At 38.6% G+C, this 12,324-nt stretch overlaps 1 protein-coding gene across 1 annotated transcript in view; it reads right to left on the bottom strand.

Annotated features, from left to right (window-relative positions):
- MS3_00007047 (uncharacterized protein) overlaps nucleotides 1-12,011 on the bottom strand; it is a 68,446-nt gene extending 56,435 nt beyond the window's left edge. The window contains exons 1-7 of the mRNA XM_051215303.1: nucleotides 11,738-12,011; nucleotides 11,593-11,700; nucleotides 11,388-11,559; nucleotides 11,213-11,358; nucleotides 11,011-11,179; nucleotides 10,267-10,475; nucleotides 8,129-8,299 (exon numbers count right to left, since the gene is read on the bottom strand). Of these exons, the coding sequence (XP_051068511.1) occupies nucleotides 8,129-8,299; nucleotides 10,267-10,475; nucleotides 11,011-11,179; nucleotides 11,213-11,358; nucleotides 11,388-11,559; nucleotides 11,593-11,700; nucleotides 11,738-11,791 (1,029 nt within the window). The 5' untranslated portion in view covers nucleotides 11,792-12,011. The remainder of the gene's footprint in view (nucleotides 1-8,128; nucleotides 8,300-10,266; nucleotides 10,476-11,010; nucleotides 11,180-11,212; nucleotides 11,359-11,387; nucleotides 11,560-11,592; nucleotides 11,701-11,737) is intronic.
- Between the last annotated feature and the right edge of the window lie 313 nt (nucleotides 12,012-12,324).

Genomic DNA, 12,324 nt, shown 5'->3' with positions numbered 1-12,324 from the left:
CCAAAGACTAATCAATGTTTAATAATATATCAACTTGTCTTTGATGCTAGGTGGTTGGAAGTAGTTGGAAGATAAACCTGTATGACCTAGGTTTTATGTTAGTTGGCAGTCATCTTATAAGCTTGCATGTGAATTTGAAAGAACTAATATTCTCCACAGAATTGAAACGCGAATCACTCAGTTTCACAATCTGATATATTAACACCAAGTTATTCGGGCAGAAACTGACTTAGATATTCTTACAGCTAAGTGATCATAGTAGTAACAAATATCAGTCCTTAATGTTGATCAGATTCTATAAGTGAAGTTACAATATTGCTACTAACCTAATTGACTCAACATGATATGCTATATAGTTCGATATGAGTTGGTTGGAGATGGTCGGCAGACTTTCACAATCGTGTACATTTAATTTCTAGCTATACACTGTAATCTATTGAGAACAAAATTGTAAACAATTCAAAAAGTGAATTTGCAAAACTAATTGATATATATTGTTACGTATACCTGAATATCGATTACCACGACGCGCAATGCTGACTAGTGTTGGAGAGAGCTAGAAGAAAGTTATGGGGCAGCCAAACCAAAATGTAGCATCAGTGCTTGAAGTCACTAACTTCTAGTCTTAACCATGTTGGTAGATACAGACTACTTGGTTGAGGTCCGCGTAACTAACGTAACCAATAGTTAGAGATTCTGGGTGATATGGACCAGAATCGATCATAATGGCGTAGGTGTATATATAACGTCGTATACAAATGGTTCGACTAAAAGTCAGTCCTTCAGGGCACACTAACCATCTTAAATAACACCCAGAAATATGTTACTTGTACAATAAACAAAATCTTAAGTTACATTCTTTTAGTATATATACACACACACGGAGAGAGAGAGACAGAAGATAAATACTTGTAGGTGTATCTATGCATGAATTTGAGACAAACAATGTAAAACTTATAAAAGGTAAAATAATTTATATGTGTAAAAGCCAAGAATAAAGTTAAGAATGGGGAAAAAAAAGCAAAAGAAAGAACTGACTTCTATTATTTTTCCATTATTAATAATTTATGATATAGGATCAAAAGAATCTACTTCCATTATATTGATTATATGAATTGTCTATTCATATATATGCAAGAATGTAATATAGGTATGTTGACTTGGTATTTTAAAAAGAAGATTGATTAGTAGTATAATAACAATGAAAGGGATTGTGAATTTAAAATATTTCTGACGTAAAATGATATTGGCAGAGAAAAAAAAAAAGAAGAATTACTAAATTATAGAGTACTTAACAGTTATGATTGTTGTTCAAATGCAAAATACAGTGCATAATTTAAACCTTGTCCTGGATTAGTTAGCAATTATTCTATCCTATCAAAAAGGCTTCCAACGAAAATCAAAAAAGTAATTTTTTGATTGAGATCATGAACTGATTGATGTTAGACCATTATGGAAAACCTGGAAGCACTGGACGGCCGTTTCGTCCCATTGTGGGACTCCACAGCAGTGCACATCCAAGATTCCAACCCAACCCAGAACCTTTAGCCTTGCACGCGCACTGAGCTGGCATCCAACAGTGTTAATGTTCAAGCTCAACTAATCCACGAAACTGCACGAACATGTTCCATTGTCTAAGATAGATACCTATCTCTACCTGACATGGATTAAATCCACTAGTGACAGCTTCTCATAAGAACTACGAAAATCCCCCCCACGAAGTTAGTCACTAGTGAGCAGATGGTAATTATCAGTATAAGATTGTGGAGATTATTAAGTTTTTAAGTGAGTTTATGAACAGATTGATGTTAAAACACTATAGGATGAAACGGCCGTCCAATGCTTTCAGGTTTTCAATGGTGGTCAAGCATCAACCGGTTCATGATCCCAATCAAAAACTTAATAATCTCCACAATCCTATGCTTAAAAAATTATTATCTATATTTTATAACCAATGGATACTGGTTAGTTTCTGAAGATTAGTTATTAACATTGAAAGTTTTGGATACATGATTTGTAAAGCAAAAACTAGGCATTACGAGTAACTTCCCAGTTATCTACAATTTTCCACTGATCAATCAATTGATTTCTAAATCAATTCATGACGTAACAATAATTGGTTTTCTGAGTAGAACCAATAGTACAACAATCAGTCGATATGCTTTTGATAATAAACTACTGAATAAATTAAGTTCGGTAACATGGAAGGAACTAACTACGATAAAAACAAGAACTGACATGGAGTGAATTATTTTAATTTATAGTCCAAGTATTATTACACTTCAAAGAACTGATGACAAATTGGTTGATGAGGTAGTGAGTCTTTATGGATTGAAATGATTAGGACATGTACTGAATATGGCCAACTACCAAATGACTGAAAGGACGATGTTGTTTAGTTTATTTGTTGCTACCTTGACGTGATGGTCGGGCTTGCCTATCGTGATGAAGCAACCGAGCTATACTGGCTGGAACAATCGTTCCTCAAGGTCCTACCATGTCAGAAAGGTCGGTTGATGAGCGGTAAGACTAAAAGCAACAAACCCAAGGTCCGAAGGCGAAGTCGTACTGCTGACTGTACAGAGGTGTGACAGCAGTAAGGTGTTTCCTTCAGACAACCAGCATGACAGCGATGCTGCCTTCCCACAAGGAGGGGTGGGGTTAGAAAAGGTCGACCCTAAAAATGCACACCTCACCTTACCTCACGGATTTCCGTCTCCGGGGGTAAGGCCCTTTGAAAAACGGAGCTAACACGTCAAAAACCTCTCACGAAAAGGCCGTGCGCGACCGGCCTCAGGCAGTTGTCCGCTGGGCTCTGCGGTCACGCTCTCAGGTCACTGGGACCACCTCTAATCCAATTTCCTTTTCAGGTACCTCCAGAAGAACCCTTCCACGGTGTGAGCAACCGGGAAGTGATAACTGCCCTCATACCTCTAACAGCACCCAAGACCACTGTATTCATAATCAACCTTCCTCTTCAATTCCTATTATTCCTCCTACATCGACTTTCAACTCTAAACTTCCTCTTTCGGCTTCCTCCTCAAGTGTCACCATAGCCAACGATTCTAGTGCTCAAAACTCTGTCCCAGGTCTACTGAAACCTCGCTCCGAACTACACATTGGAGCCTTCAACGTACGCACCCTAAGTCCGATCGGTCAGCAGGCTTCCTTGGCTAGAACCCTAGAGTCTCTTTCCATTGATGTATGCTGTGTCTCCGAAACACGCATACAGGATTCCAGTGTGCTCATTCACTTGACCTCACCTCGGCAAAACGGAGAGCCAACGAGATACACCCTACGTGTATCTGGTGACCCGATGGCCAGTTCTCGTGGACTGGCAGGTGTAGGCATAGCACTAAGCATAAGGGCGGAACAAGCACTGCTAGAATGGATCCCCGTCAACAGTCGTCTATGTGCTGTTCGGCTAAACGGCTCCGTAAAAACTCGGAAGGATAGGGACACACGTCGTTGCCTTTTCGTCGTTTCTGCCTACGCTCCCACTGACTGCAGCTCAGACGATGTGAAAGATGAATTTTACAGAAAGCTTTCTGAACTTCTTCAGAAAGCTAAACGCTCAGACATAGTACTCATAGGGGGTGTCTTTAATGCTCAGATAGGTAGCTTAAACCAAACAGAAAGGCATTTAGGTGGATATTTTAGCATTCCGGCACAGCGAACAGATAATGGTGACCGTCTGCTGCAACTGTGCTCAGACAATCGCTTATTTTTAGCAAACACAAATTTTAAGCATAAGGAGAGACATCGTCTAACATGGCGACCCCCTACACCAAACCAACGATGGACTCAAATAGACTATATTGCCATCAGTCATCGTTGGAGAGGGTCGGTAGGAGATTGTCGCTCATCCTGGAGTACCTGCTTGGACTCCGACCACGCCCTAATACGGGCACGCATCTGCTTGCGCCTCACTGGACGCAAAAAGCAACATTAAAAAGACCCATTAGAAATGAGTTGAGTAACGAGAAAACCAAAAGTAGGTTCCAAGAACAACCGAGTTCACAATTAGGTAGTTCTGAAAACGAGGCTGACCCAGATGTTGCTTGGAAAGACATACAAGCAGCTGTGGAAACAGCAGTGACATCTATTAGCGACTTAAACCACAGAGTTACAAAGAACCAGTGGATTTTTTCAAGGTCTATCACACTGATGGATTCTCGCAAACTCATCCCATCAGGTTCCGAACATGATGAAGAGCGTAAACAAATCAGATCTAGGTTAAGAAAAAGTCTAAGAAACGACCGTGAGCAGTGGTGGGCAACGAAAGCAAAAGAGATGGAAAAGGCGGCGACTATAGGGAACACAAGACAGCTTTACAGACTAATAAAAGAAACTGGAATTAATAAGTCAAGCGTAAGTGAGATTATATCGGAAAAAGACGATACTCTCATCTGCTCCCAGTCCAGGCGTTTAGAACGATGGGCGGAACATTTCAGAGAACAGTTCAGCTGGCCTTCAGCTACTCTACAACTACCCTCCATTTCCAGACAGTGTGAATGGAACATTGAAGTAGGTCCTCCAACTCTAGCAGAAGTTCAAAAGACTATAGTTAATCTGAAACGAGGAAGGGCAGCTGGTCCAGATGGATTGGCTCCAGAAGTCTTTAAGGATGGTGGTCCGATTATAGCGATTAGGTTGACTGTTGTGGATGCGGAGGAATAGACCAATAATTATCATGTTAAGTCCAATGGTGTCCTTGGACTTTAAATGGACATTTCCTATTGGTCGATATTTGTTCACTTGTTGAATATTGTACAAAATGTTGTTTTCTATTTTATGGTACGATGTGGTATGCTTGATTGGTATATAAACAAAGTATGTTTGAAATATAATGATTCATATCTCAGAGGCTGTGGCTTGTGTTCTGGACTCAACTGGCTGGGCTGGACAGGGAAGCAGGACCAATCAGAACTGTAGGCCGTTCGTTCGTGTTTACGTGTCACTGTAGTCGATCGATAAGTACGCTGCTCTCTAATTTTTCAGTCAAGGACACAACAATTAGCACAGGGTAAAAATCGACAGCAACCTAAAGTCATAACATTGACTAATATTTTAGATAAGGTCTGGGAGTTAGACGTTATCCCATCTAACTGGTCGCAATCACTTATCGTCCCAATATATAAGAAAGGGTCAAAATCATCCTGTGACAACCACAGAGGGATTAGTTTAACTAATATAGTATCTAAAATACTAGCCTCGATAATTATCAGACGCCTAACTAAGACTCGTGAACTGCAAACACGAGAGACTCAAGCTGGCTTCAGACCTGGTCGTGGCTGCATCGACCACATATTCACCATTCGTCAGGTTCTTAAACATGGGCATACTTATCGGCGTCCGACAATGGTGGTCTTTCTTGATTAAAAGCAGCATTTGACTCTGTAGACCGCGAGATTCTGTGGCAGTGTCTGTCATTGAAAGGCGTACCCCAGAAGTACATAAACCTTATAAAGGCTCTTTACTCGAACACTACTAGTCGAGTCAGGGCTTATGGCGAACTGTCATCTACTTTTGCGACCTCAAGTGGTGTCCGTCAAGGCTGTCCACTCTCTCCATTTTTGTTTAACTTCATCATAGACCTATTGATGGAAATAACATTCCCGTCGACTGAATTCTCGGGTATTGATCTCCATCCAGGAGGTCCACTTATTGACTTAGAATATGCAGATGACATAGTCCTGTTTGGTGAAGACGCTGATAAAATGCAGAGTCTTTTGGTAGCACTAAGCAACAATGCCAGAATGTTTGGAATGCGCTTCTCTCCCTCGAAATGCAAGTTGTTGCTTCAGGACTGGTCTGCGTCAACACCTGAACTAAGGATAGGGAGTGAAGTAGTCGAACGCGTTGACAACTTCACTTATCTTGGAAGTCTGATCAGCCCTAATGGTTTGGTGTCTGACGAAATCTCAGCACGGATTCGAAAAGCTCGATTGGCTTTTGCCAACTTACGTCACCTATGGCGAAGGCGAGATATCCGTCTATCAATAAAAGGACGAGTATACTGCGCGGCAGTCCGTTCTGTTTTACTTTACGGCAGCGAAACATGGCCATTAAGAGTACAAGACACTCGTAAGCTATTAGTATTTGACCACAGATGCCTTAGAAATATTGTTGGCATCTGCTGGGATCACCGGGTAAGTAATAGTGAGGTTAGACGCAGGGTATTAGGAAATGATGGTAAATCAGTTGAGGTTATGAATCTTCATCGACTGAGATGGTTGGACCACGTGTTACGTATGCCTGAACACAGATTACCACGACGTGCAATGCCATCCGGTATTGGAGATGGTTGGAAGAAAGTTAGGGGCGGCCAAACCAAAACGTGGCATCAGTGCTTGAAGACACTAACTTCTGGTCTGAGCCATGTTGGTAGATGCACACTACTTGGTTGGGGTCCGCGTGACTATCGTAACCAATGGTTGGAGACTCTTGGTGACATGGCTCAGAATCGATCACAATGGCGTCGGTGTATACACTCTCTGTCTTCCCTTAAATTAAGAGATTAAAATAACTTCATATCTTTCTTTCTACGAACCAATTCTTTCTTCTTGTACTATATCTCTATATGCAATCTTTCTCTTATATATTACCACCTTTGACCCAACCACTGCTATGAATCCGGTGTTCATCTTGTTGTGCTGATGCAGTATGGCAACCTGGACCGATGCACACATGTGCCTGGTCCTACGTTGTAGCTGACTGACTGACTGACTGAGTGTAGTGATACGTTGGATGAAAGATACAGACTGCCAAATCGAGACAACGTATAATTGTATGAAATTTTTTGACAGTTACACTAGGAGCCTTATAAACAGGTGCAGACTACTTGGTTTGGGTCTTCACAACAATCGTAACGAATACCTCGAGATGTTGGGTAAAATAGTTTAAAATTAGTCTCAATGATGTAGATACATAATCTCTGTTTTTAGGTTCTAAATTTCTAAATTATCTTAGTTTTTTTTCATTCCAAGAACCAATAGTTTCTTTTATAATCATACATTCTATACTTAATTACTTTTATAACTACTGGTACTGTTACTAATTCTACCACACTGGTATTTGTTTTAATAGTTTCAGTGAACTGTTCTAATGTGGTTTAGCAACTTGAATTGATGTACACAATGGATATGACCGATTGACTTTAAAAAGTGATCAGTATTTCAGTATAACTAGGAAATTTATTTAGTTGTTTATTTTAATACATAGATATTGGTACAAGCAGGCACCAAATACATATGCGCCACACAAATCTCATTTGATATGTATGAGGGCTGTGATACTGCCCGGGTGCCCAAACAGAAGCAAGTAGTTTTCTTAGGGGGGCCACATCCGCAGTGGAGCAACGTAAGGAGACACATTCTCATGGTAGCCGGTCACCAACGATTAGTTCATACGCCATTTGTTCCTTCAGGATACTGGACCCAGCCCATGTGCACCACTGGTTTGGAATTAGGGTTTTCCAACTCTTCTAGGTGGACTCTCAATGTCCACCAATCCGGTTAAAGCGCTGGACATTCGCTTTTCGTCCTCTCAATTTTGTAAACAACACGCCTGCCACGAGAAGGCAGTAAGACTTCCCTGGCAGTGACTATATACATATGAACATGTGAGAGCGTTTCGAGAGGTAGAGCGGACTCTCCCTACTCTCGGCCGTACGAGGGCATAACTTAGGGTTTTACTGAAACCAATTGAGGACAAAAATAGATCAAAACTATAAATCAACACAAATAATATGAGCAGTATTATGTCTCATCAATTTTATAATGTAGCTCAATGAAAGAGGCTATCTGTATAGGAAGGTATCATCCGACTAAAAATAATAAGCTAGGTTTTACTGACCATGATTCTTTAAAACCTAGTGCGAAGTTAACCTTATCTGATTTAAAAAGGACAGCGCCTATTTATGACCAACACATCGGTAAATTTTACTGTACATTGTGAATATTTTTGTGGGATCAAAATTCATTTGACTTAAAAAATTAACAATAAATTCAGTAGCGTCCTTTTAAACTATTAAAATTCAAAACTGAAATGTGAACACCGTTTAAAGGTTACGGCTGTCACACATTTAAAAAAATATATTATAATGTATCACCCAATAGGCACTTACATGACCACTTCTTCGTAAGTGAACAAGTGACTGTGCATAATCGTTTAATTCATCGCATAAATGGATTATTGCTTTACTATTTGAACTTGTTTGATTTAAATTGGCTAAATTTCTTGCTGAATTCAAAACTTGATTCAGTGCTTTCTCACCAGCTGTCATTGCAACGGAACACTAACAGATGAGAAAATAAACAAGAGATTTAAAAAAGAATGAGACTGAACAACATATACACAGAGAAAGAGAGTTCTTATTCGCCTACATTATTCTGTGAAGATATTGGTGTGATAAATTCGTCCTTAAGTCACACTACCTTACAATTAGCTGCTCCCATTTTTATGTATCCATCTCAATCTAAAAATAAATACAGATACACTGGTTAAATAAAAGACGTGCTGCCTACAATTCTTTGTAGGATTAATATACAACTTTAATTTATTTAAATGACTTTCCAACCATGTTTTTTTTAAAGATTTTCCTTGGTGATTTTAGGATACTCAAAACCAAACTGATATCCAAAGGTCGTTAGATAAGTCGTGTGACGATTATACATCGGGTTGGACAGTGTAATTATCAGGAATTGTAGCAATTTCTCAAAGATCAAGCAAACATGTTAGTCTAATCATGTTAACGACTTCATTTGCTTGGCTTTGGTCGCCTAGTCAAACGGCTAACAAGTAGCTTAGATTGTAAGCAACTGATAGTTAAGATGGTTCTGTATTACGCAAAGAAAAATAACATTTATTCTTGTCTATAAAACAAGAACGTTTTCGACAGGATGCGAAAAACAATTAATTAATAATATAACATTCTATGTACGAACCTCTCTAATTTGTTGGAGATAATAATTCAAACAGCTTCTCTAAAACTTAATAGGTCAAAAGATTTAAAATCTGTTAACAGATGCTTTTTAAACCGGGCTGCAAATTTTCAGGTTTCGAGTACTTTATTCACGTACAGAATATCAGTGGCTTGGACAAAAGGTAGAAAACCACCTAAAACAATAATCTAGAAGTCACTGGTAACGAGTAATTTAATATTTTTATTTAATTTTACCCAAACAAATATCAATTATTAAACTGAGCCTAATCAAAGGGATTTACAGTTCAACACAATTAGACATTCTGCTCTTTAAAGAAGAGGGGTGAGGTAGTTAAGTATGATAAATGATAAAGGTATTCAACGAGTAAAAATCAGTTTCGTTTATCCGTTCATTTTAAAATTATTCAACTGTTTAACTTCTTTTTCCCATGTTAAACTATGATTTTAACGTCAGAACCATCTGGACATCCTAGAATGATTGTGAAGCATAGAACAGAATATTTAAGAGCAGTGACAAAGTGGTTCAGGCACGCGAACCTGCTTCAGTTTGGGCGCCCGGGTAGTATTCCAGTCCTTACAAATATCGAATGATTCGCGGCGCGTATATATTTGCTGACTTCTTGTACCAATGTTCATGTGTTTAAATCGATATATAAATATGCGAAATCTGAAAGCTAAGTTGTAGATCTAAATGTTACATCAACATGGGTTTTGGCAGCTGAATAGTATCTTCAGCCGTCATACAAAAAATGTGACGCGAAGTCCAGTGCATAAACCCTATACTTGATAAGCAGCAAGAACAAACGATTTGGTAGGTCTTGATATCAGAAAATTGTAATTGTTAGCTTATTTTCTCTCTCTAGTTTGTTGATTTGCAGTTTCCCCATTGGATTAAAGTAAACCAAAATAATACTGAATTATATTAAGGTGTGTTATCTAGCATCTATTACCAACCTGTCTCAACAAGAAGTACTACTAATGCAAAAGCTGAGTTACAGAAGGGTGACATTTCAAAAGTGAAAAATACCCAATAGTATAAACCTAATTTTGTAAAGACCGAGCAATAAAATACAGTTATGCACCAAGCTGTATAATTCCGATCACTAAGTGTGCTACACAAAAGTAGGTAGGAAATTGAGTGATTCTCATCAACTGAAACATATCTGTATAACTTACAAAACTTATTTCCTAAAATATTAAACTGGGATTATGTATCACAGCTCGAATTTTCAAAAGTACTAATATATATTAACTATTACCAAAAAATATTCTACAAGTATCTTATATCACGTCGATAAACAAAAATACGAACAACTTACATTCGAATCAGAAATCCAGTCACTGACAAACTGTAGACGGCTATCAAAAGCTGCTTTATTCATATGCATAGCCGCTAAGTCATCATCGAATAACTCTGATGAATCCGTTTCGGTAAGCTGCAAGCCACGTATAATTTCATGTATTTCACTGGACATTTCAGACAACAAGAAGTCTCGGTTTGCTTGACTTTCAGCAGCTCCAGGTAGATCTGTATAAAACATGTGTAACTAGCTTAAACATTGCACACGACAGCATATTGGGCGCGAAATAGATAAAGTATGAAATAACTAACAGAGAACTCGATAAAGAGTAGGTTGTGAGAATCTGACTGTGACCATTTAAAACACGAATTAAATTTACAACCAATATGCTACATATCACCATAGGATATATTCTTACTAAATATTTGATAGGGGTTAAATAAGAAATACTATGAACATATCCGAAGATTAACAGTTGTGCAAAGATTATTTAACCATCAAGATGCCAACACAAACTAAATTCGAGCTCATGTGAACATAAGCAATTCAAATAGGCATTATTCATAAACTACGTGGAACACATGTTCATTGACCACTAATTTTTAGTGATGTATATGAACGTAATCATGGTTAAAGTAGCTACATATATAACCAGACCTAATCGACAATGGATAACAGGATAGTACATTCACAATTTTCACTTCTACAAAGGACCTTACAACTTCAGAAGAATTGAAAAACATTTTGAGATATTTAACTTACGATTTTGATGTGTATTTACGTGCAGTTTCAAAGACGATATTAAAATAGGCGTAAGACGTTTCACTTGTTCTATACCCCTAAGAAGCAGGGCAGAGTGAGACTGAATAGTCAATTCTTCCTGTCGATTGTCTACTTCTTTAATCATATCCGCCATACAAGGGGTTAGTCGCTGTACAACGTTCAAGAATTAACAAGTAATTACCTTAACAAAATCAGCCAAACCAGTGAGACTCGAAACATGTTCCGCAGTGGCTAGGACACTAAGTACTCGTCTGCAGTGTCTGATGATTTTTCGTACTTCAGACATATCAAAGGTAAGAAGCACAGATGATGTTCCCTGTAGTATGCCTGAAGAAAATATAAACAAAATATACTACCTCTAGATCCTTCTATCAGTTTCCTTCGTGCTTCTGAAGAGTTTGGGTCGTTTTGCAACAGTACGACAGCATCCTGAAGATAAAAAGATGCATCTTCAACACGCTTGAGTGAAGGCGGCATATCTCTCTGTAGCAGCTGGTCATCACTAGCCTCGATTGTTTGGTGACCAACCTTTTGTAATGGTTAAAATAAGTTTATGCTAACCTTTATAAGGTTTTCAACTGCAAGTTTTACAACATTTACACGAAATTCCAGATCAGGAATCTCTGTACCTGATCCAGCATCCTCAAACAGCAATATTAGCTTTAAAACCTTTTAAATCGTGTGACTAAGCTAACGCGGAAAATACCTGTTGAGCTACTGGGCTGAGGATACGTTCTATTGATTTCGTATGAAACGACATCACGAAAACAAGGTAACGTTTACATCTAAATGAAGCAGACTCTGAACGTTCAATCGTTGAACGCTAAAAAAAACATCACTTGGAGTTTGAAGATAATGTGTGGTAGTCAGAGTTACTGAATTGACTAGTCACATTTTAGAAGTTCCATTTGCGTTTAAGGCAGCAAGTGTGTCATGTTATCATAAACATTAACACAAAGCCATGAGGTCTATAGTGCGGCTTTAAATATCTATTGAGATGATCATTTTCGGTTCCAGTTTAGAAATGACAGGGAGCTAAGTGATCTACGTTAGTTCTCGCATTATGGTCTCTCAGTTGATCCAACGTTTTGAGAGAGTCGACAGAGGGAGCTTCAAACACGTGTTCAGGTGATTAATTCGACTCGTCGATGATTCGATGGGAATGTCGATTTTCAGCTGACAAGCAGTTTGTTCTAGGCTTGTGAACCTTTTGAGTGTACCCTCGAAAATCCTCCGTTTTAAACGACAAGAAAAATGAGGGCATATTTTATGCACGTTTATACGAAATAATTT

The sequence above is a fragment of the Schistosoma haematobium genome, chromosome 2 (genome assembly GCF_000699445.3).
Source record: "Schistosoma haematobium chromosome 2, whole genome shotgun sequence".
In the NCBI taxonomy this organism is placed as follows: domain Eukaryota; kingdom Metazoa; phylum Platyhelminthes; class Trematoda; order Strigeidida; family Schistosomatidae; genus Schistosoma; species Schistosoma haematobium.
The sequence above is the reverse complement of the archived record's forward strand: the minus strand, read 5'-3'. Positions and strand labels throughout refer to the sequence as shown.